Source organism: Herpailurus yagouaroundi, unplaced genomic scaffold (genome assembly GCF_014898765.1).
Source record: "Herpailurus yagouaroundi ecotype Mexico unplaced genomic scaffold, PumYag 100, whole genome shotgun sequence".
In the NCBI taxonomy this organism is placed as follows: Eukaryota; Metazoa; Chordata; class Mammalia; order Carnivora; family Felidae; genus Herpailurus; species Herpailurus yagouaroundi.
This window is the reverse complement of record NW_024412391.1, coordinates 8,274,713-8,296,123: the sequence shown is the minus strand read 5'-3', so window position 1 is coordinate 8,296,123 and position 21,411 is coordinate 8,274,713. Positions and strand designations below refer to the sequence as shown.

At 51.1% G+C, this 21,411-nt stretch overlaps 1 protein-coding gene and 1 long non-coding RNA gene across 4 annotated transcripts in view; one reads left to right on the top strand and one right to left on the bottom strand.

Moving 5' to 3' along the window:
- The window catches only part of HIPK2 (homeodomain interacting protein kinase 2), a 129,921-nt gene that overhangs the window by 12,462 nt on the left and 96,048 nt on the right, over positions 1-21,411 (bottom strand). For all 3 annotated transcript variants that reach the window (XM_040471801.1, XM_040471802.1, XM_040471803.1), the window contains exons 11-13: positions 19,408-19,689; positions 6,731-6,975; positions 639-796 (exon numbers count right to left, since the gene is read on the bottom strand). In XM_040471801.1, the coding sequence (XP_040327735.1) occupies positions 639-796; positions 6,731-6,975; positions 19,408-19,689 (685 nt within the window). The remainder of the gene's footprint in view (positions 1-638; positions 797-6,730; positions 6,976-19,407; positions 19,690-21,411) is intronic.
- LOC121028256 (uncharacterized) lies at positions 1,341-3,329 on the top strand. The gene is made up of 3 exons (XR_005789146.1): positions 1,341-1,439; positions 2,459-2,555; positions 3,229-3,329. It is a non-coding gene; the product is annotated as an uncharacterized LOC121028256 (long non-coding RNA).

The following is a 21,411-nucleotide window of genomic DNA, read 5'->3' as shown; positions in this document are numbered from 1 at the left end:
CGCCTCGGATGAGGGGTTTCTGAACACAAACTCCCCCTTCACTGCACCTCCGTGGTGTCTGAGGGAACAGGCCCCTGGGTCCGCTTTGCAATTCAGACCTGACCTAGGCCCTCTGCACCCAGGCTGGCTCCGTCCACGGAGACCCTGCTTCATTTATAATTCCACCTAAAGGCCACCCACCCTCTCCAAATCCTCTCTTGCCCTCGGTTTGGGGTTTTCTGGGTGTGGTCTGGCCTCCCTCACTGCAATGAACAGCAAGCCCAACTCCGTCAGACTATCTCCCTGGAATCCTGGTCTGACTGGGCCAGGACACCGTGGCTTACCCTTTGCTAGGCTGAACTGGCAAGACGTGGGCCATCCTGTTGTTAAGCTTTGGCACCACGTCACTGAGTGCTTTGTGACATCGGACAACTCGTTTTACTTCGGGCTGGCTCTGTGTGACCCAGTCATACTAGCTCCCCCAATGGTAACCCATGGAGGGAAGAAGTCAGAGGTCGCTCAGGATGCGTCCTGCCGCGAGGGGGCTGGGGCTCTGTGGGCGGGGTGAGGGGCCCCAGCGGTGACCTGCTACCGGGCTGGGGAACGGAGGGGATGGCACTGACGTGCTGGCCGCTGGGACAGGATCAGGAGGCACTCACCTGGCTGAGATTGAGAGGCTGCTGCTGCTGGAAATGTGGTCCCGGCCGCTGTTGCCGGTAGGCGATGGCTCCGGACGAGCTCCCTGAAGAGTGACCGCTGGTGGAGGTCACGTTGCTGGAGGACTTGGACTTGTAGGACGAGTGCTGGCCAGTGGTGACTGTGTGAGGAGGAGCGACAGGTCACAGAGGGATCACACGTCCTCCGCTGCCCAGAAGACCCTGCCCCTCCAGGAAACAACGGCGGTCTTCCGGGAAGGAATGGGTTCCCAAGACTGGCCCACCAAAGTCAGCCTCGTCTCCCCTGGACCCAGTTAAGAGTCTGCCCAGAGTCTGGACGGGCCGCTGGGCTTTGGCTCGCCCCAGGGGTTAGGAGCCCATCCCAGCTTGCTGGACTTTAGGATTCTCATCTGGTGACATGGAAAAGCACAAGGAGAGTGTAACGCAGGAAAGGAGGAGAGGTCTCTGTAGCTCTTCGTGCCCCATGGGGCTTGTCTGCTGAGATCCAGAGACACAGTGACAGATAAGCAGGGCACAGATAAACAAGCCTCAGAAAGAGGACCACACACGTCCTGAGGGAAAAACAACTCATGGTTGCTAGTGTGAACTAGGCGGGTATGGATGAAGATGCTAAGTATGAATGAAGCCTCCACCAGGGAGCAGGCAGGCCCTTGCCGTAACTGGGTTGGATCAATTCCATTACAAATCTCAGGGTGGTGAAACCAAAGTCAAGGAGGAGATGGCTAGGGCCAGCAAGAGGGAACACTGAGTAACTGCTGAAGGAGAGAAACATGAAGAGTGAAGGTTTGGGACACCGGCAACGTGGGGATGGGAGATGGGGGTGCGCACTGAAGTCCACGAGGAGCCTCCCTGCCCCACAGGCAGCAGAACGCCCTCCCCCCACCCCCACCCCGGAGAGCGAGGGCTGCCTCACTGGGGAGGGAGGTGGTGGGTCCTACCGGGGACCCCCAGATCTGTGCATTGGTACCTGTGGGTCTTTTCCTCCTACCCACTGAATCAGAACCCTGTGGGGAGGTGCCTGGGAATCTGTATTAGTAATAAGCGCCCCAGGAGAGGAGGCAGCCAGGCCCTGGCGTACGGAGCTATGCTAAAGCCAAACCCATTCAGACTCTCAAAGGCCTTCCAAAACCTGGGGGGTTGAGGGGTTTGGGGGACCCACTGCAGGGTAAGAGAAGGACAGCTGCAAATGTCGGCCATTGGCAGGGCCTGGTTTCTCCCCTTTGCTCAGCCGCAGTGCTACTGTGGTGGGGCCAGAGTCCTTGCTGGTCAGTAGCAGGCCACAACTGTGCTTGCTGTGTGGGCCCCAGCGGTGGAGGCTGTCTCTCTCCCTACTTCCAACTTTCAGGGCACTGCGTGGTGATTATATTTGAAGGAAAACCCTGAGCTTGAGTTATCCGTAGCTTGAGTCTACAGTGAAGAGGTTAGAAGTTGTAGATGAAATGGTGTGACAGAGCCCAGCATGCACCTCTTACCAGCACTGCGGGGACAGGGAACGGGGGGCTGGGTCAGAGAAGGGGACCTCCAGATAAGGGGTGGGGTCTTGTGAGGGACCAAGACATTAAGATGGGGAGCCAGACTCCTGCGAGGTCCAGCCGCATGGCCTTGGTCGACTTAATTAATCTCTTGGTGCTTCCATTTTCGCATCCGGAAAACTGGGAGAATAATGGTAACTCTATAGGGTGGTCACGAGGTTCATACGAGTTAATGTACATAGAACGCTTAGTGTCTGTCATGTGTTAAGCTCTTAAACGCATTAGCTATTGTTAATATCTTTCTTATTGAACCTTGTCTCCTGGCTAAAGCTGACGCTCGAGGAACAGGTGTCTCCTCCAAGCCGGGACAACCAAATCCTGTCTCCTGGAAATGGGAAGCTGGAAGCCTGGGAGTCACCGGGTCAGGGTGAGGCAGCGCTCCAGAAAGCAGGCGTTGGGCCCCCAACGGCCCAGGTCTCAGGAGTTCTGGCTCCTGCCCAGCCTGGGATGTAGTTGTTGAACTTGCCCTCAGCTCTCTTAATTCCTTCCAATACATTATGGGTCTGATGGCATAAGTGTAGAGTTCACTCAGCTGCCTTCCAAAGGAGCCTTAACTAACCCAAGAGACCTGGGAAGGTTATGTGAGAAATCCCCAGGGCTCCTTCCTGAGCTCAGAACCACAGGAGGGGTAAGTTCTGTGAGAAGACGGACTGCGGTCTGCACAGCATTTGCTGTGACTTGAGCCCAGGGAACACCTGGCTGGCTACAACCTGTTCACACCTCGGCCTCTGTGGGCCACCCGGGCACCAGGAAGCTGAAGAAGGCTGCCGTTCGGATTTTTCTGAGCCTGGGTGTTTCTCAACACCACAGGCTGGGGACAAGCAGGCACCGGAATGAAGTTCCTTCCTGCCTCTTACCTGTCACTAGAAAGACTCTGCAGCATGTCCCACAGGGGAAAATAAATCTCTCTTCACAGTGGAAAGTTAGACCATGGGGATCCCCGGAGATAGCAGCACTGGTTGCTTTAGAACCAGTAGTGTTACCGCGGGGAATGACCTCCCCCGCTCCAACCTTTTTTTTTGGTTGGAAATGTCCCTCAGAGACTCTCAGCCGTTCAGACAGCACGCAGTCCTTGTGGAAAGACAGCGGGGTAAGACCTCTGAGCTGCCCCGCCGCCCGCAGGCACAGAGCGCGATGGGCCGAGGATGGAACCGGTTAATGTAACCTGAAAGGCGTGAAATGCGGCTCCACAGAGCTGTCCTCTCTTGCCTTGGTGGCTTCTCAAGACACACAACTGCTGTTACACTGGCAAAGCTGGCCCTCAGCCTCTTCACTCGTCTCCACCAGGGGTTGGACCAGGTGGTCTTAAAGTTTCAGTAACTCTCCTCAAAATTTGTCACCTCCCGTGGAATGGCACCAGCATCAAAGGCCGACAGAGCTCCAAGCTGGGAGATTTCTTTCTTTTTTTTTTTTTTTTAAACATCTTTCTTTCTTTCCTTATGTTTATTTTTGAGAGAGAGAGAGTGTATGTGTGTGCACACGCGGGTGCACGCGTGAGGGTAGGGGAGGGGCAGAGAGAGAGGGGGCACAGAGGATTTGAAACGGGCTCAGCACTGCCAGCAGAGGGCCTGATGCGGGGCTTGAACTCACGAACTGCAAGATCATGACCTGAGCTGAAGTCAGACGCTTAACTGACTGAGCCACCCAGGTGCCCCCACGCTGGAAGCTTCCCAACCTGCGGAAATCTGGCTGCTCTCTCATGCATCCCTCATCTCGTTTTAAAAGGCCAAGACACTCAGCACCAGCCACCTTTAAAAACAAATGAATTCGCAGATGACCTCAAGAAGATCCGTCTTGAGCCATTATCCATCTTTTAAAGGGATCATTACTGTGACAGAGTCCCCCTGGGGTGTCTCAGAACAGGGGTATTCCCGACATAACAGAGTAACAAAAATCACCGTCTCATGCTTGCAGGTCTCAATCCCTGATCTGAAATCCCTGGGGCCACACATTCGTTTTTGAAATGCAGAAGTTTAGGTTTTAGAAAGGTTCAATGCCTTAGGTTACCCCCAGCAGAGCCTTGGGCACCACTTTGTAATCAAAGACGTGAAGATTCTCGCTCCAAAACACAGGGATATTTCACTAAGGGGCACAAATAACTACAACAAAGAGACTGTGCACGGCCCCTCGTTGACTCAGGCCAGGTTTCACCACCAATGAGTTTGCTATAAAGTTAAAACTTGGTGTTCAGAGTTTTTTGGATTGCAGATGAGGAAGGACTATCTCCTCTTCCTGTTCGATAAAAGGGCCGGGCTTCCTTAAGGGTTTCAACAACACAGTCTTGAGACCTGCTGATTAAGCAGGAAAGCCCTTCCCACTAAACCGTGTGCACCACAGGCTGCATCTTTTTTTGTTTTGTTTTTCAGATTTTGGGTTTTTTTTAAGTAATCCCAACATGGGGCTTGAACTCCCAACCCTGAGATCCAGAGTCGCATGCTCTACTGACTGAGCCAGACAGGTGGCCTCTCAAAAGCTGCAGTCTTAAGCGGGTGTGTGTAGGGCTTCCTGAGGGCTTGAGGGTCCATGGCGATAAAGACTTAAGGGGTCAATTTCCAGATTCCCAATTTGCAAATGTATCTTTTCCTGAACGGATTTACCAGCACTAACATCTACTGGTTTTCCTTTCCCACCTTCTCTCTCACATCCACAGTCTCCTATTCCTTCTGGAAAGTTAATATGGTGTGTTGCCTCCAGGCATGCAAAGCCTGACCAGCTCCTGAGGGGCAGATAGTCCCCTGATATCAAAGCCAAGCCTTGTGCAGTAAGAAACACGGAAGGCTGTCCAGCCTTACCTTATTCAGGCTGCAGACGCTTTTGTAAACTCCCCACCCTATCCATCCATTCACGAAATAAAATTCGGAAGTGAGGCGGTGGTCACGGGGAAGGTGTGACAGAGGTGAGATGGGCTTTGGCTGCCTGGCCGAGGAGGAGGAGTTGCTCACTAGGGGGTAAGGCGGGGTGCCGGGACCGGGGGAGTTGACTGTGCAGCTCCAAGGTCTTAACAAACATTTAAAGTACTTCAGTAATGGCACGACATACACAACGTGACGGAACTGATATCTTTGCCAGGATGTGAACTTAAAAACATGCGATGGATATCGTTTTAAACATTGAAGGGTTATATGAGCAGCACAGTATGAGGGCCGCTGCTCTGAGGAGTCCTCTCTCCTGGGCAAACCACTTTGACTGTCTTACGGGTTCCTTTGGTCCTAGAGAGTGTTGCTTTCTGCCAAGGTTACTACTAAAACCCTTGCCTGGGAGAGAAAGAGGGTTCTGGAAGAGAGATATCCTGTGTCCCACACTATGCAGGCCGGCCTATGGTGCTGGGCTGGGAAAGTTCCTAAGGACCCCATCCTCAATTCTGCTCTTCCCTCTCAGGGGCACAACCAGACTGGCCCATGACTAGTGGGCCTCACACATGGCGACCGCCCCAAAAAGGTTCCAAGGTCTCCTGCAGCAGGTGACACAGATGGGTGTCCTTCTTGGTGAATAGCTCCCTGAATCTTTTTTTTTTTTTTTTAAAGAAAAGGTCTATTTTGTGTGTGTGTGTGTGTGTGTGTGTGTGTGTGTGTGAGAGAGAGAGAGAGAGAGAGAGAGAGAGAGAGAGAGAGAGAACAAGAAAAGGAATGGGGGGAGGAGGGGCAGAGAGAGGGGGACAGAGGCTCAAACTCACAAACCACAAGACAGTGACCCGAGCCAAAGTTGGACGCTTAACTGACTGGGCCAGCCAGGGGCCCCAACAGCTCCCTGAATCTAAGCAAGGTCTTTTTTTTGGCAGTTTGTTCCTCTTTCCTTCTAAACAGGGCTTTCGTGAAGGTGCTGCCTTAGATGGGCTGGTGACAGTCTGTGGCGGGGAAGCGGATGGCTTTTGGTTTGTTCCCCGAATTCTGCCACTGGTGAGCGTGAACAAGGGAGTCACTGAAGAGATGCCACCAAACGTGGGCAGAGCCACTAAGTTTCCTCGGAAGGTTACGTTCTCGGTCTTTATTCTAGAGCGCACTTGTCAGGGCGAGCCTCCAGGGGATGGAAGGACTCCTTTTTCTCAAGCCACCGTGTGAGCAAACAAACACACCCTCCGCGACCTCTCCTCCCAACAGTGAGCCCCGAGGCGATGCCGAGCTGAACCTCCGTCATCCTCACCGGCCAAGACTCAGAGAAAGTTCTTTCCACCCAGGAAGCTGCTCTACCACTAGGGCTTCTTCCTGCTAAAAGTCAGTCAGGAACTCCCTAAAACAGGGGTCATCGCCGACCCGTGGATAAGGAACCGGGTGGCTTTTGTTTCGTCCTTATCAACCTAGTCAAAGGGAGAGCCACCGTAAAGGTGGTAAGGTATTAATTATAGAACTGAAAACTGAAAACGCTGCTTATGCAAAGTGATGGTGAGCAGAATCCTACCCTGGATGCCTGAGTGAGACCCTCGGGGGGGAGGATCGACCATAACCCGGTGCTTATCAGCCTCACACAACACGATTGCCAATAGCAGGAAAACGGGCAAAGCAGTGTGCAGAGAGAGGTTCCCGGCCTGCCCTGGCCCCAAGTTACCTGGCCCCAGGCTATCACATTCCACCAACACTTCGCTGGCCTGGGTTTTTAGGGGTGGCACGATGATAGTCCGGGGGTTCCCAGTGCAGTGATTCTCCAGGCTCCCCTTGGTGTCAAAGGTGTTGGCGTGGTGCCCAGTGCGGTGCTGCACGGAGTAGGGGCTGGTGTTGCTGGAGGAGTCGGAGTAGGGAGAGTCGTGGACCGTGACGCAACTGATGACGTTTTTTCTCTGCTTGGAGACAGTGCTGAAAATGGAAAGGGAGAAATCAGAACCACGAGAAAGCTGTGAAGTGAGACACCAGCCGGCGTTCCAGAACTGGCCTGTGGGACAAGCCCCTCTCTGTGCTCCGGGACAGGGCTGGGGAGCGGGGCAGGAGAGGGGGTAGGAACGGGGAGGGTGGGCACACAAGTGTCACCTGTCCAAACGGCAGCAAGCAGACATGTGAAGACACGAGAAAGGGGCTGGAGCTGGGCCCACAGGCACTTCTGGCATCTGGAGAGAAGCTTCCAGGTGGGCCTGGGCTCCCCCCCAATGCCCTTCCCACAGCAGAGCTAAGCAGAACTGCAGGGGAGTTGCCTGTAGCCCAGAGCTGTGTGGAAACACCCCCTGAGCCACCAGAAGGGGACATCTCAGCAAGTAGAGAGAGCCCAGCAAGACCCTGGCACCCCGAGGCCCCGGTTTGGGAGGACATCGCTGGGAGCGGAGCACCATCAGCTTAGGCCCGGGGCCTGGGACACCCCGCAATCTGAGGCAGGGAGCAAGGTGTTCAAGAGGGAGCAGGATGCAGACAGAGGGGTGGATAAAGAGGGAGGGTCTGAGGAGGTTGACCACACAACGCAGCTCTGACATGCTGAGAGACAGAAGTCGGGAGCTGGCCGTGACACTCTCAGCCACTTCGTTGCTGTGCGGTATTATGTGGGATGACTCTGTGGCAAAGGCCACCAGGACATCTGAGAGTCCCCTTCTCAGGGGAGGGCTGGCCCTCCTGTAGCTTCCCTCCCGCCAGGGCCCAGGACAAGGGAGGGGACGACACTGTGCCTAGTGAGGTCAGAAGGGCTCCTGTGGGGATGATGCCTACAAAAGAGTTGCCTGGACTCTCCTGTATCTGAAACTTCATTCTTTGCTGACGGGGAGGAACCAGCCTTGGAGGGCTCTTGGCCAGCACACATTTTCTGTCCTGAGATATTTATGCACGCGCGGCTACTAGGGGAACCAATTCCATCTGCCTCCAGGATGGGCTGGTGGGATGATGGATGTGGAATTTGTTGCTTATTGTGAAGGTTGTAAAAATGGATTCCATCTATTTTTATATACTGATCATCTATTTTTAAGAAATATCGATCACCCCAAGTAAGACGGTCAGTTTCCAACTGATTTGCTAAGAGAAGAAGCTGCTATTTATGGAGTGCCTAATGGAACCACAACCCCCTGAGGTGTCTCGCCCAAGGTCACACGGTCAGTCACGGGCCAGACTTTTTCCAAGATAGATCTCTGCCACCCTAAGGGCAGCAGAGAAGTGGACGAGCTCAAGCACCCCGGGCAGCCGGGCAGAAAGAGGCTAAGTGGAAGGACACGAGGCAGGTAGGTACAAAAGGCTGGAGGGCTGAGAGGTGAGCCCACGGAAGGTCTGAGCCCCTGCGCCCCAAGGCCTGACGCTACTGACATCTGGGCTGAATAATTCTTCTAGTGGCTGCAAGTTGTGTCCTTCTTGGTTCAGGGTAGAAATGTCCCTTCCTAACAGTGTCTGTGGGTAAGAACACGGGCCCTGCGGCCAGGGGCCTACCTTCGGCGTGTGCCGGGCGTGTGGCTGTGGGCAGCTAGCTGCTCAGCCTCTGAGTGACTGTCTCATCATCAGTCAAACGTGGATAACGGCAGCACTTACGCATACAGGCTTATGTTGAGAAGTGAGAAAACCCACAGGATGTGCTGTGAATGGCTTACGACACATAGTAAGCAGAGGTTAGCCGGCAGGATCGTTATTGTTGTGCTGCCTCATTTAACATGTGAAAACAGGTTTGCAAGAACAGATCTAGGCAAAGTGATTTCTATCAAAGTATGGACTCAACGGAGAAGTTTCTAGTCTGTGAATAAATCAGAAGATTGATATGAAAGAAATTAAAACTCATTAGTCAGAGATCTTGGAGATCTGGGGTAGGTGCCATGGGGAATTCCCGTACAAAGAAATATAATACATGCCTCTGCCCTGGAGGTGATTACAATTTCAGTGGGGGACTGTGTAAAAACATGACAAGTTAAACAGTAAAAGCTTTAAAATAATCGGTTAAAGAGAATAATGGATGTCACAAAGCCTTCTGTGATGAACTGTCAAATGAGTCGTACAGATGGTAATTGTTAAGAACTCAAAAGGAGGCGAGGAATGAATTGACTGCATATATTTACGGCTCTTCACGTTAACTTTGATAAGATACATTTTAATTAATAAAGACCGACACTTCCCACTTATAACAGTTGAAATGCAAAAAATCCACATGCTTGCTCCTCACAAAGCTAAACACAGAATTACCACAGGACCCAGCAAGTCCACTCCTGGCTATATACGCAAAGGAACCGAAAGCCGGGACTCGAACAGAAATTCATTCGCCAGTGTTCACAGTAGCATTATACACACCAGCCAAAAGGTGGAAATAGCCTAGGTGTCCATTAACGGATGAACGCACGAGCAAAATTTGGTACATCCACACCGTGGAATATTAGCCATAAAGACCAACAGAGTCCCAACGCATGCTACGATATAGATGACCCCTGGAAACATGCTAAGTGAAAGAAGCCAGATACAAGAGGACAAATATTGTATGACTCCACTTACATAAGGTACTTGGAATAACCAAATTCATAGAGAAAGTAGATTCAAGGTTACCAGGGGTTAGGGAAGGGAGGAATGGGGAATTCTTACTTAATGGGTACAGAGTTTCTGTTTGGGGTGATGACAAAATTCTGGAAATGGTGCTGACGGCTGCACAGGCTGCACACATTGTGAGCGTACTTAATGTCACTGAATTCTATACCTGAGAGACAACAAAGCAAATGGGATTAGTGGGGAGGGGGAGGGAGGGGGGAGGGAGGGTGGAAGCAGGTGGAGGGCACCGAGACCTGGCGCAAAACCTAGAAAGTGGGGAACCAGGAAAAAGTCCCTGAGGTTGTGGAATGAGGAGGGAGTGCTGCCTTAGAAAGGCAGACAAGGAAGGGGCGCCTGGGTGGCTCAGTCGGTTGGGCGTCCAACCTCGGCTCAGGTCATGATCTCACAGTTCATGAGTTCGTTTGAGCCCTGCGTCGGGCTCTGTGCTGATGGCTGGGAGCCTGGAACCTGCTTCAGATTCTACGTCTCCCTCTCTCCTTGCCCCTCCCCCGTTCACACTCCGTCTCTCTCTCTCTCTCTCTCTCTCTCTCTCTCAAAAATAAATAAGGATGATTTAAAAAAAAAAAAAAGACAAGGAAGACTTGAAGCCGTTATCTGTGGTCGGGGGGAGGGAGCAGATGATGGAAACAACTGCCTGTGCATGGTCTGCTGTGTATTAAGATGTTACTAAAGGAACCCCCCCCTTCCCATACCACGCACACGCCGTCACAAAGTGCTCCCGGTTCCTGAGGGGACGCAGGGACTTGTGCTTCCCTGTCCTTCACTCTCAGCTTCCGCCACGGTCAGTTGTGCATAACTGACGCATACACACAGCGGCTCATTGGGTCACCTCGCCAGACGCAGACGTGTCCTGCTGCAGGTGCACAGCCCGTGGGTGATGAACCCCACATGAAGAACAGAGCCTGGCTTCCAAATGTGTCTCGGGGGCTGGTGTTCGCTCTGGTCCTGGCTCCACTGTCCATTCATCACCTGGACAGTGGCCTGATATTAGCACGACCCTGGGCATCCCTCCACTTCCAACTTGCTCTGAAATCCACCAGGGAAAGTGGCACAAAGGGATCCGTTGTGAGGGCCCCACAAAAATGTATTACTGAAGGCATTTAAAATAGGATTTGGTTTACTCCTAATTCAGAGAGGAAATAAATCTCTTTAGTAAGTGTACCTTCTATGTAGACCCAGACATGGCCAGTTTCTGCTGACCAGATCTTCCTCAGGTTCTGGGTAGTTTAGAAAACAAGCAAACACACGCCCACCAGTAATTTCAGCCAAACTGGAATAAAATTCAAATTGGATGTATTTAAATTCTCACTTTTCAATATAAATTGTGGAGCAGCTTCACCTCAGCGTGAGTCAGAATCTAAACACACAACGGGCCACTTGGCAGATCAGTGGGCTTCTTATTACCGAAGAAGAATGAGTTGCTGGCAAAGGTCTTATAGCAGCGGACAGCTTAGTCTGGAAGAGCTGGGAGAATTTAGGGCCGGCTCCTGACGGAAACCCCCTAGGGAGGGAGCCTTTCTGCCAGAGGCTGAGGGTCCCGCACATCAGAGCCTTGATATCCACCAAGGAGTGTGGGATAAGATCTCTATGAACGGTTCATGGGTCTCATCCTTTGTTTTCAGAGTTGACAAGTCCCTCTGCCTGATGAGCAAATAGGTCGATACAGTCCAGGGCTAACTTACCTACCTTTTTGGATTTGCCTCTGACCGGTTTGGAAAAGGTGAATCAGTTTTGACAGCTCTGTTTTTACTCTCCTCTACCGTTAAAGATCTCTGTGCTCTAACTGAATACACTATGCAGATTCGACAACGAACGGGAAGCAGTTATTTCAATGAGTCACTTTAACAATGAGCACCCATGTGACATTTATTACTACGGATTCTTTAGGCTCCTTTATACTGATTCTATCGGGATTCATTCCACTAGTGTCTAATCACTAGTGATCGTTTATCAATCTCATCATGAATTGAGAATCGGGCGTAGAATGAGAAATCTATGCTTAAGTGGCCTCGGCAGAACATCACTTCTGAATGAAGAGCAGAGCTTCCAGAATTTCACAACTGCATTGTGTTGTGATGGCGATAGCTGATGTTCATCATTTTTAAACGATGACAAGAAACGAAGGGCTAGGAGCCACAGAAATCAGCCCCGAAGGAGGAAACCTTGCTGGAGGAGCGGATGCTAGCCTGTGATTCCTCCCCGTAGGGCCCTATCTGGAGCGTGTCTCTGATTTGTTTGCCAATCTCAGTCAACCTCATCCTTCGAGACCAGGGTCAAGACTCATCTCCACTAACAAACTTTCCATGACGTAATTCACCGCCCCGATTCTACAGTCAATGCCGTATGTGATAAAAACCGGGCCTCTCTTACAACACTGATTAATAGTCATAGGCAGCGTGTATAGGATGCGCAGCGGCTGTTCGAAGTACTTCACAGACATCGATCTCTGATCCTCACAGCAAGACCGTGCAGTAAAGAACATTCCAATTCTGACTTTAACAATACTTAACATGGGATCCACCCTCTCGATCAGATTTTAAGTACACAGTACCGCATTGTTGACTATGGCCACAGGGTCGGTAGCGCAGCGCATCTCTGAAGCTCGTTCATCTGGCTCAACTCAGAGCCGCTGGCAACAGAGATTCCTCTGCTTAAGTCGAAGAGTTTGACTATTTCAGGAACCTTGTGTTAAGAGGTTTTTTGCTCATTGTGGAATTTCCTTCTTTTTCAGGCTGAACAGCATTCCATTGTAGGTACCTGCCATGTTTTCTTTACCCCTCATCTGTCTGCCCATATGATGGACACTCAGGCTGTTTCCACCTCTTGGCTGTTGTGAGTAACGTAGCAATGGACATGGGAGTGTGCAGATGTCTCTTCAAGATCCTGATCCCGCTCTTTTGGATAAATGCTTAGAAGTGAGATTGCTGGATCAATGGTAGCTCAGTTGTTAATTTTTTGGAGGAACCTCAATACTGTTTCTCATAGCAGCTGCCTGTTTACACTGCATTCCCACCAACAGTGTGCAAGGGCTACAATCTCCCCATAGCCTTGCCCATACTTCTCTTCTGTTCTTTTGATGACAGCTATTCTGATAGGTGTAAGGTGATACTTGGTTGTAGTTTGATTTGTGTTTCCCTGATCGTTAGTGATGTTAAGCATTTTTTCATAAAGCCGGCCACTTACGTGTCCTTAAGAAATAACTACTCAAGGGCACCCGGGTGGCTCAGTCGGTTAAGCATCTGACTCTTGATTTTGGCTCAGGTCATGATCTCATGGTTTGTGGGATCAAGCCCTACATTGGGCTCTGTGGTGATAGCATGCAGCCTGCTTGGGATTTTCTCTCTCCCTCTCTGCCCCTCGCCCTCTCAAGCACACACACGCTCTCTCTCTCAAAATAAATAAGCTTAAAAAAAACATCTATTCAAGTTCTTAGCCCATTTTGTAGTCACGTTTAGTTTTTTTGCTATTGAGTTTCGTGAGCATGCTCTCATTTTGTCACTATGCCATTTCCGTTTTACCCCACCTTTCCTACCCACAAGCCCTGAAAATGTAAACTGACTGTAACTCCTCTTTCTGGTTCCGGTGACAGTGTTCTCCTCTAAACACGGGACATCTAAGCACAGGGCATGGAGTCCTTCACACTGACAGGTGTCTCAGCTGATGGAGAGGAGGGCTGCTGGCGCTACCACTTTCACAGGGATGCGTGTGGCTCACTGTCCTATTCCCATGCCCCCTCCACCCAGTTAGACATACACGGCTGAGTACGTTTAATCTGCCCTTGTGAGGACAGGGACCAGAAGCTGATACCTCCAGGCTAATGTGCTCCTTCTGATATATTTCTTAGCTCTCAATTTGAAGTCATCAGTGAGAACAACAACAACAACAAAAAACCCTACATTTTAAATTTGGCACATACGTTCAAGTTATTTTATTTACATATTTGAAAAAAAATTTTTTTAACGCTTATTCATTTTTTGAGAGACAGAGAGAGACACAGCATGAGTGGGGAAGGGGCAGAGAGAGGGAGACTCAGAATCTGAAGCAGGCTCCAGGCTCTGAGCTGTCAGCACAGGGCCCAATGTGGGCTTGAACTCACGAACTGAGAGATCATGACCTGAGCCGATGTCGGACACTCAACTGACTGAGCCACCCAGGCGCCCTATTTACATGTTTATATCTATATGTAGGTCTCTCTCTTACCACACACACACACACACACACACACACACACACACACACACCAGTAGGAAGACAGTCTTGCAAGACCACCTTCCTGAGAAATCGGAAGCAAGCAAGGTGTGGATGAGCCACAGGCCCGGTCCCCACCACACCACACACAGTACAAGCATGGTGTTCCTTCTCCTTCCACTTCCTTCTACAATCCAGCCACCGAACACCGCTCTGCCCGTGTGACACCCAGCACTGTCCCGCCCCTCTTCCCTCTGGCCTGTGGAAGCTGCCATGGGTCAGTGATGGCCTGGTCACAGGCTGCAATGTTAGGACAGGCTGCTGGGAATGGTCGGGTGGAGGGTCCCTTCTTCAAGATGCTGCCCTTTCGTAAAAGGCAGCCCATTGGCCACACTATCAACCCGCGGGGGTGCTGTGAAGGCACAGAAGAGGATGTAGAGACGATGCGTTGAGGTCAGCTTGACAAGACACCTTTCTGTCTCCTGAAAGGAGTCAGATGACTGAGAACTCCTCCAACCTGGGGCTGCGTTGCAACTTAAAACTGCAAAATTTGAGGAGGGCGCCTGTTGGGATGAGCCCTGGGTGTTGCATGGAAACCAATTTGACAATAAATTCCATATTAAAAAAACAAAACAAAACTGCAAAACAACAAAGCCCCTTCTCATGATGCCACATGTTGGGTTCCGGTCTCTTCTCTGAGGCTCACAAACCAGGAGCACGAGTAGAGGAGTGGTATGGCTGCAGGTGGCCAAGGACGTGGGGTCCACCTCGGGGTGGCTCCGCCTGGCTGGTAACACCTGAGTGTGGGTGTTCCCCTCTGCCAAGGACACGTCAGTCTTTCAGGCCAAACTCTTTTGAGCAGCAGCTTATCGGTGTCCTGACTACGCCTTTTGTCTGCAGTTATGGGTCCAGAATTGCAATTTAGTGGAAAGAAGAACATTTAGGGTCAAATAGTTTTTATACAAACATTTTAAGAGTGATCCCTATCTGAAATACTGAATGATGTTAATGAAGCAACTTTCTTAAAGTTTACATTTTGGTGACACCGGTGGTAATACTCTGGAGTGGCCGCCTACACGCACAAAGGGATGCAGGACGTCACAGAGCCCTGCTGACCTCAGGAGATGAAAACCTGTCTACCAGAAATATCCCGGTAACCGAATGAAGGAATACATGAAGGAATGGTTTCTAGCTGATCAGTCGACATGAGCCACTCTGGTCACACATTTTAAAATCTACCCTCGTGGGGCGCCTGGGTGGCTCAGTCAGTTAAGTGTCCGACTCTTGACTCGGGCTCAGGTCATGATCTCGGTTTGTGAATCGAGCCCCGCATCGGGCTCCACACGGACAGTGAGGAGCCTGCTTGGGATTCCGTCTCTCTCTCTCTCTCTCTCTCTCTCTCTCAAAATAAATAAAAATAAACTTAAAAAAAAACTTCTTAAAAAAAAACTATCCTCATGACTGAAGCCTGTGTGATACGGCCTCTAAAGGGCAGTTTCAGCACAAGGCAAGGTTAGCAAAGAGTCTGAATAATAAGATAGGCACCAATAAACTTCGTTCAAGGAGATTTCAAGGGAGAGAAGATGGCTTATTCAGCACATACAGTCAAATGTTCCTCTAATCAAAATCATTTATAAATGATTAAAATAAGACTGGTTCTATGACTTCCTCTCAGGGCACCCAGAAAAACTGCAGATTGGTGTGCTTTCTATCTTTATAACAATTCTCCAGCCGTGCCCCAGGAGCCCCCTAGTCCAGCAGCCACTCGTTGAGAAAAAGCAGGCTGCCGGGTCTTTGTCGGTCCCCTCACTTTAAAACGTCTTCTTGCTGCTAGAGCTCAGCACTGTGACGGACACCGGGTACCCAGTCGGGGCTCGGTGGACAGACTCTGGACCCCCCATAGCCTTGGGCTGCTGCCCTGCACACAGCGGGCATGACCGCGTGGGGGTGGTCAGAGGAGGGGGCAGGACAGAGTTCACATTGGTCAAGTTCATAACCAAAGAGAAATCAGTTATTTTTGCCAGTAACCCGAGACTGCCGTGTCTTCCACGGCACGGGACCCGAATTCCAATTGTGCTCCTCAGAAACGTCATCAATCGGGGTGAGTCACTTATCTTTCCTGGGTCTTGGTTTCCTCATCTATCGAGTGGAGTAGAACTACCTGCCTTGTATACTCTACTGAAAGACACACAGGACAGTGCAAATGGGAACACTCAGTAAATGTGTGTCATGATTTCCCTCCCCTTTAATCGGCTCACTCCCAGCCTGCACCTCGTGCTCTGGAACCTTCCTCACAGGTAGGAGCTGGTGACCATCCGTCTGCTCTGGCAACTAACAGCGTCAAATACGGGGGTCTGGAATAGTGACTTTGCCTTGCGTTCCCCTAAAAATTCTAGGCAATGTCCTCTGGTCCCAGAGACTTGGTGACACCCTCAAATAGGCCTAACATTGTGGGTTCGCCACTGTGTGCCTCGTACCGGTTCTAAAAGACGCCGGTGGTGGAAGGGCCTCCATGTGCCACCATGATCGCCGTCTCTGTGAGCGTCATCGGCCCCCTCACCCTCTGGCTGCTGTACGGGGGCTGAGTCACGTTAGGGGAAGCAATGAGCATTTTAGACAGAGTCCCAGGGCTGGTCCTGGGGTGAGTAGCAAACAGGAAACGAGGTCGGGAACACAGCAGCTCAGGATCGACATGCTCACAGCACAGGAGAAATCAGGTTTGGGAACGAGCAGGGAAATCTTGAGTGTTCAAATGGGAACACGGACAGGCAAGAAAAGCTTCTAGCGGGAGGGAGGCCAAGAGGCTCCCCGATGGGCTGCCCCTGGGGGCACATCCTTGTTTTCCCAAGACTGGTGCTCTCCCGTGAGCTCCTTAGTATTTCTTGAAGTCGACCACCTCCGTTGAAGGGGAGACCCTCAAATCCCCTTTCCATTCGGAAATCCCTGTGGTCCCTGCCTCTGCTTTGTCTCTGATCTGCGGCCCCTCTGCGCGCTGGATCCTACGAGCCCACCTCTGAGGCCCCAGCTTCCCTGCCTGCCACTGACCTCCTGGAATCTGCAATCTCACCCCCTCTCTTTCTACACCCTTTGGACCTTTGACCCCAGAAAGTCCGCTGTTCCTGCTATTTTCTCAAGCTATTTCCCCTTTGAACGTCCACAGCACTCTGCTAGTTTTTACAGGACTGATACTCCGTTTTGTGTTATGATTTGTACGTGTCTTATCTTGCTTCTTACCCTGCAAACCTCCTGAGGGCAGAGACTGTCTACCTTATTTATGTAACACCTGCAGTTCCTAGCATGATCTCTCACACTGGTGGGGGCAATAAATATTTACTGTGTTAAATTTTATGGTAATTCTGATTTTTAAGAACGAGTAATCATATTTCCTCTCCGTTTTTCTCTCACTCCAAAACACAGTCACAATAATGTGATCACATTATCCAGTGGTTTGTCTATAAATAAAACAGCTATGGGGTTCTGTTTTATCCTACTCAGACTCAAATACACTTTCCTGTCTTCTTGGGTCTTGAGACACTTTTTCAAGGCAACAGTCATTTGATCTCTCCAGAAAACACCCATCCCCTCATTCTGCGAGCTTCCTGTCACAGCTGCCGACCGCTGGAACCCTTCCCGATTCCTCTCTGGCCTCACTCTGCAGCTTTCCCCATGTGGTGGAACGTCCCAGGCAGTCCCCTGCATTTTTCATTTTATGAAGCTCCAATGCTCGGTAGGCCACCGTCACTACTGGTGGTTGTTCCTCACGCGTGCACCTGCCAGGGTCTCCTTCCATGCCCTCCCCTAGGTCTCAACTGATTTACAACAAGGTCCTTGCACGCTGCCAAGAATTTCAGTTCTGTTTCTTTCTGGGGCTTTGGGGACCACCGCGGAAGCAGTCTGTGCTTTGGCTTGGCGCTGTGCTCAGCCCTGGCAGCCGTCTGATTGGTGGAGAGACGGCTCTCTCATCCTGCTTTTCCTTAGACACACTATTCAATTCTCTCCTGAGCACGTATGTTGAGGTTCTGTGTCAGTTCGAATCTCATACTTCAAAAACGATAGTCCAATCTAGCTGATTGTCAGATTTTTAAATTGCTTTTTCTTTTTCCCAGTTGTAGCAAAGGGCTGTGTGGGGGCTGCTTGGCCCGTTTTATGGCCAATGCTATAAACGTGTGGACAGACCGCTCCGGGCTGGGAAAAACCTTTCTCTTTGTGATGGGACCACCTGAGCCCACGACATTCCTGGGCTGCGAGGCACGAGGCGCTGGGGAGGACAGAGTATTGACTCAACTTGGGGGCTGTTATCAAAAAGGGAAACCGAGGCCAGTCCCGGAACAGGCAGGTGGGGAGTGAAACACTGCGTCTGGTCTCCCCAGTGCAGCCCACCCCCCATGGCATCCCCCAGTGCCCCCCCTCCCCCACCCCAGAAGTGTTCCACTATAGTCTCTTCTGAGACACACTGAAGGCCACGCTGAGACGTTAAGAGGGGAAGGAGGATACTGGAATGGGACATGTACTAGGTCTATCATGAGATAACAAAACAAAATAGAGTTCATTATGAAGACAGGAAGGGGAGAGCCTGGACTGGAACAGCTATAGTGAGACTGTTTTAATTAGTCTATCTGTACATTTGGTAATGATCTCAAGTGTGGGAATGTATTATTTAATCAAGAAGACTGGTGATTACTAATTAGTTACATTGTATCCAATCAGGAATGAATAACCGGGGCCGAATTGTGAATGTTAAGCTTCGCATCAGGGAGCGGTGTGTGTGCTGACCAGAAGCGCTGGGCTCGGCGGTGACAGGCCTCCTCCGGTCCCCGACTCTTGGTCCCAGCGGGAGAGGCCAGCGGGTCGGAGTTGGGGTTGTGAGCCTTTGGGATCTACGAGGCCCGGAGGCCCCTGGGGATGCAGAAGGCCAGGGGACCAACTGTTCCGGAGGGGCTAGCTCCAGGGGCTCATCAGGCAGCCCAAGTACAAACCGCACCCTGCTGAAGTCTGGCTGGAAAATGTAGGAAAAGAGGCTTTGGGGCCAGGGTTAATAGTCTTGCAAATATAATAAATATTCCTTTCCCCTTCCCAGGAGGCATACAGAGCATAAAAGGAGTTCTTACTACTTTGGAATAAACAGTAACGCTCTCTGGATGAAGAGCCAACCGGCAGCTTGAAAGATTGGGTTAATCAGACAGAGAGAAATTTCTGATTAATTGGACAATGATTTCGAATTCCGAGAGCCAAGGCGGTGCTAGAGAAATATCCTGACCAACTGGGAACAAATTCAACAGCCCAAGGCAGAGATGTTTAAGCTCACACAGGACTTGAGATACACTGGCGTTGTGCACAATTGGTCTCAAGTCGCCCAAATGTATGGAGACTAGAACTATTTTTCGGGACCAAAGTGACTCCGGATTGTTTTGGCATTGAACAATTATGGAAACTCTGTTTGATGGTCCCTTGACATCACTTCAGGACTCTAGGACACGACAAGACCAAAACTTGGGGGTCAGGAGCCAGAGCTCATCACGTCTGACGATGGACAGAGGCCCGGGCCCACGGAGGACCCGGCGCGCCCCCGCCCTGCTCCCTCCCGCGCGTCCGAAGGTGGCACAGCCTCACCTGGTGGGCGCATGCTTCTGTTCCTCCTCCTCGTCCGTGTCGCTGCTGATGGTGATGACGCTGACCGTGGGGCTGGGGGTGTCGGGAATGACGATCGTCTGCCGCTGCCGCTCCCTGGTGGTGCTGGACGCCCCGTCGCCCCACCCGCACGTGACGGAGGAGCTGCAGGCGGGACTGCTGTGCACCAGGGCGCAGCGCGGAGGCGTGTTCTCCTTGACGCGCTTGGACCGCTGAGGGGAGCTGATGGCCTGCGAGGAGGACACCTCACAGGTGGAGACGTTTCTGTAACGACAAAGCCACGCAGGTCGGGCCCCGCGGCTCCTCCCGAGGAGGTCCACAGACACCAGCCTTGCCCGATCTCCATTCAAGAGTCGGAGGCTCGGGCACTCGGGTGTCTTCTGTAATTGCAGAAGCGGCTGCCCCTGAAGCTCTTTCTTTCGGTTACTTGCTACGCAGATGGCCCTGTCTGGGCTCTGGCTCTCGGGACCACGTGCCTGTTCCCAGCAGGACAAAGGGAGCGGCCAGGGCTTTAAGCTCGTGCTCAGGGACCCGGCTGGTCTGTGGGGGCGGGTGCAGTGCCCTGGGCCTCAGGGCTGTCTGCTCCACTGCAGCCCCGTCTTCGGGGGGTCAAGGCCTGGCTTCCTGAGCTCCATCTGGTGGTTCTCTGGTCGGGTACTTGGGTCTTGTTTTGAAGGGAGTTGACAGAAATGTTATTTGCCACATAAAGCTTTGGTGTCCTTGCTAATGGCTGTTCTGCCACGCACGAAACGCAAACACCAGCCTCCTAGGAAGTCTACCCGTCTGTTTGAGCTGGAATGAAAAGCCGGGCAGGATGCAGGAGGAAAAAGTGTACTTAACCAGGGACCTTTTAATCTGGAGTTTTTGATCGACTCAAAATTCCTTAACAAACTGGCAACTGTGGTTCCTGGTAACTTTGGGGAAACAATGCCTTATCTTTTCCCCACCAACCTTTGCCGACCTCGGTCGTATCTGTACAGCGAGAGGCCAAAGAAACTTTTGAAGATCCTGGTATGTCCTTACAGGTTCTAGCGCTTTCTAGCTAAAAGGCAGGAAGACGAAAACAATTCTGTAGATTTATTTAATTTTCTATCTAGCCGGTGTCAGATATGTTGCTTGTTCCTTTCTGGGGGGTGGGCGCTAACTTTTACCGATAGCATTGGCCCACTGTTTGTAGTCAGCATAAACCTATACATTTGTTACTGCTTGCTTTGTTACAATTTTGAGATTATGTTTTCACTACCCCAGCAGTTGAAATAGCTCCACTTGGCACTGTTGAAAGGAAAGGGAGCCTGGCTGCACCGCCCAACAGGGGAGAGCCTTCTGTTTTGCCTAAGGCATTGGTCTTAAAAATAGGCAAATACAAAACTTTCAGTATAATTATACCGATCTTGAGAAGCACTGGCAATAAGCCGTCATAAAGCCAGCTGGGTGGTGACTTGGCAACAGGGAGGGGCTGGTCAACAGGTTGGGAGGCTAAGAGTTCTTACTGCCCCCGCTTGCCAAGGTGAGCCATGAGGGTGCTAAGATCAGCACAGGGTCAGGCTGGTATTCCGTGTGACCACCCACACGGCTGGGCATGACAGAGCAAAGGACTGAGGCGGTGGCCTCCGTTGCCACCCCGTCTAATAACGACATGGGTGCATTGTCACGGAGCTGCCTCAGATCTGAGATGGATTTCTGTGGGTTGTCAGAAACACCCAAATAAGGAATCTTGAAGAAGAATGACAACTCAAAGGAAGTCAGCTCTTGGGTTAATCTTCAGAGAAGAATAATAAAAAAACAAAAAACAAAAAACATAGGCCTAATATCTGGTCCCTGGTTAAATGAGGGAGTAAAACCAAAATTCACTAGACATTTTATGTACTGGACTTCTTTCTCTTGATTAACCTATTCCAAAGAAACAATTAAGGGCCTCCAAAGTCAGTGCTGCTGGAGAAAGATGTAGAAGCAATTCTGCAGCCACACAATTTTGACTATACACAC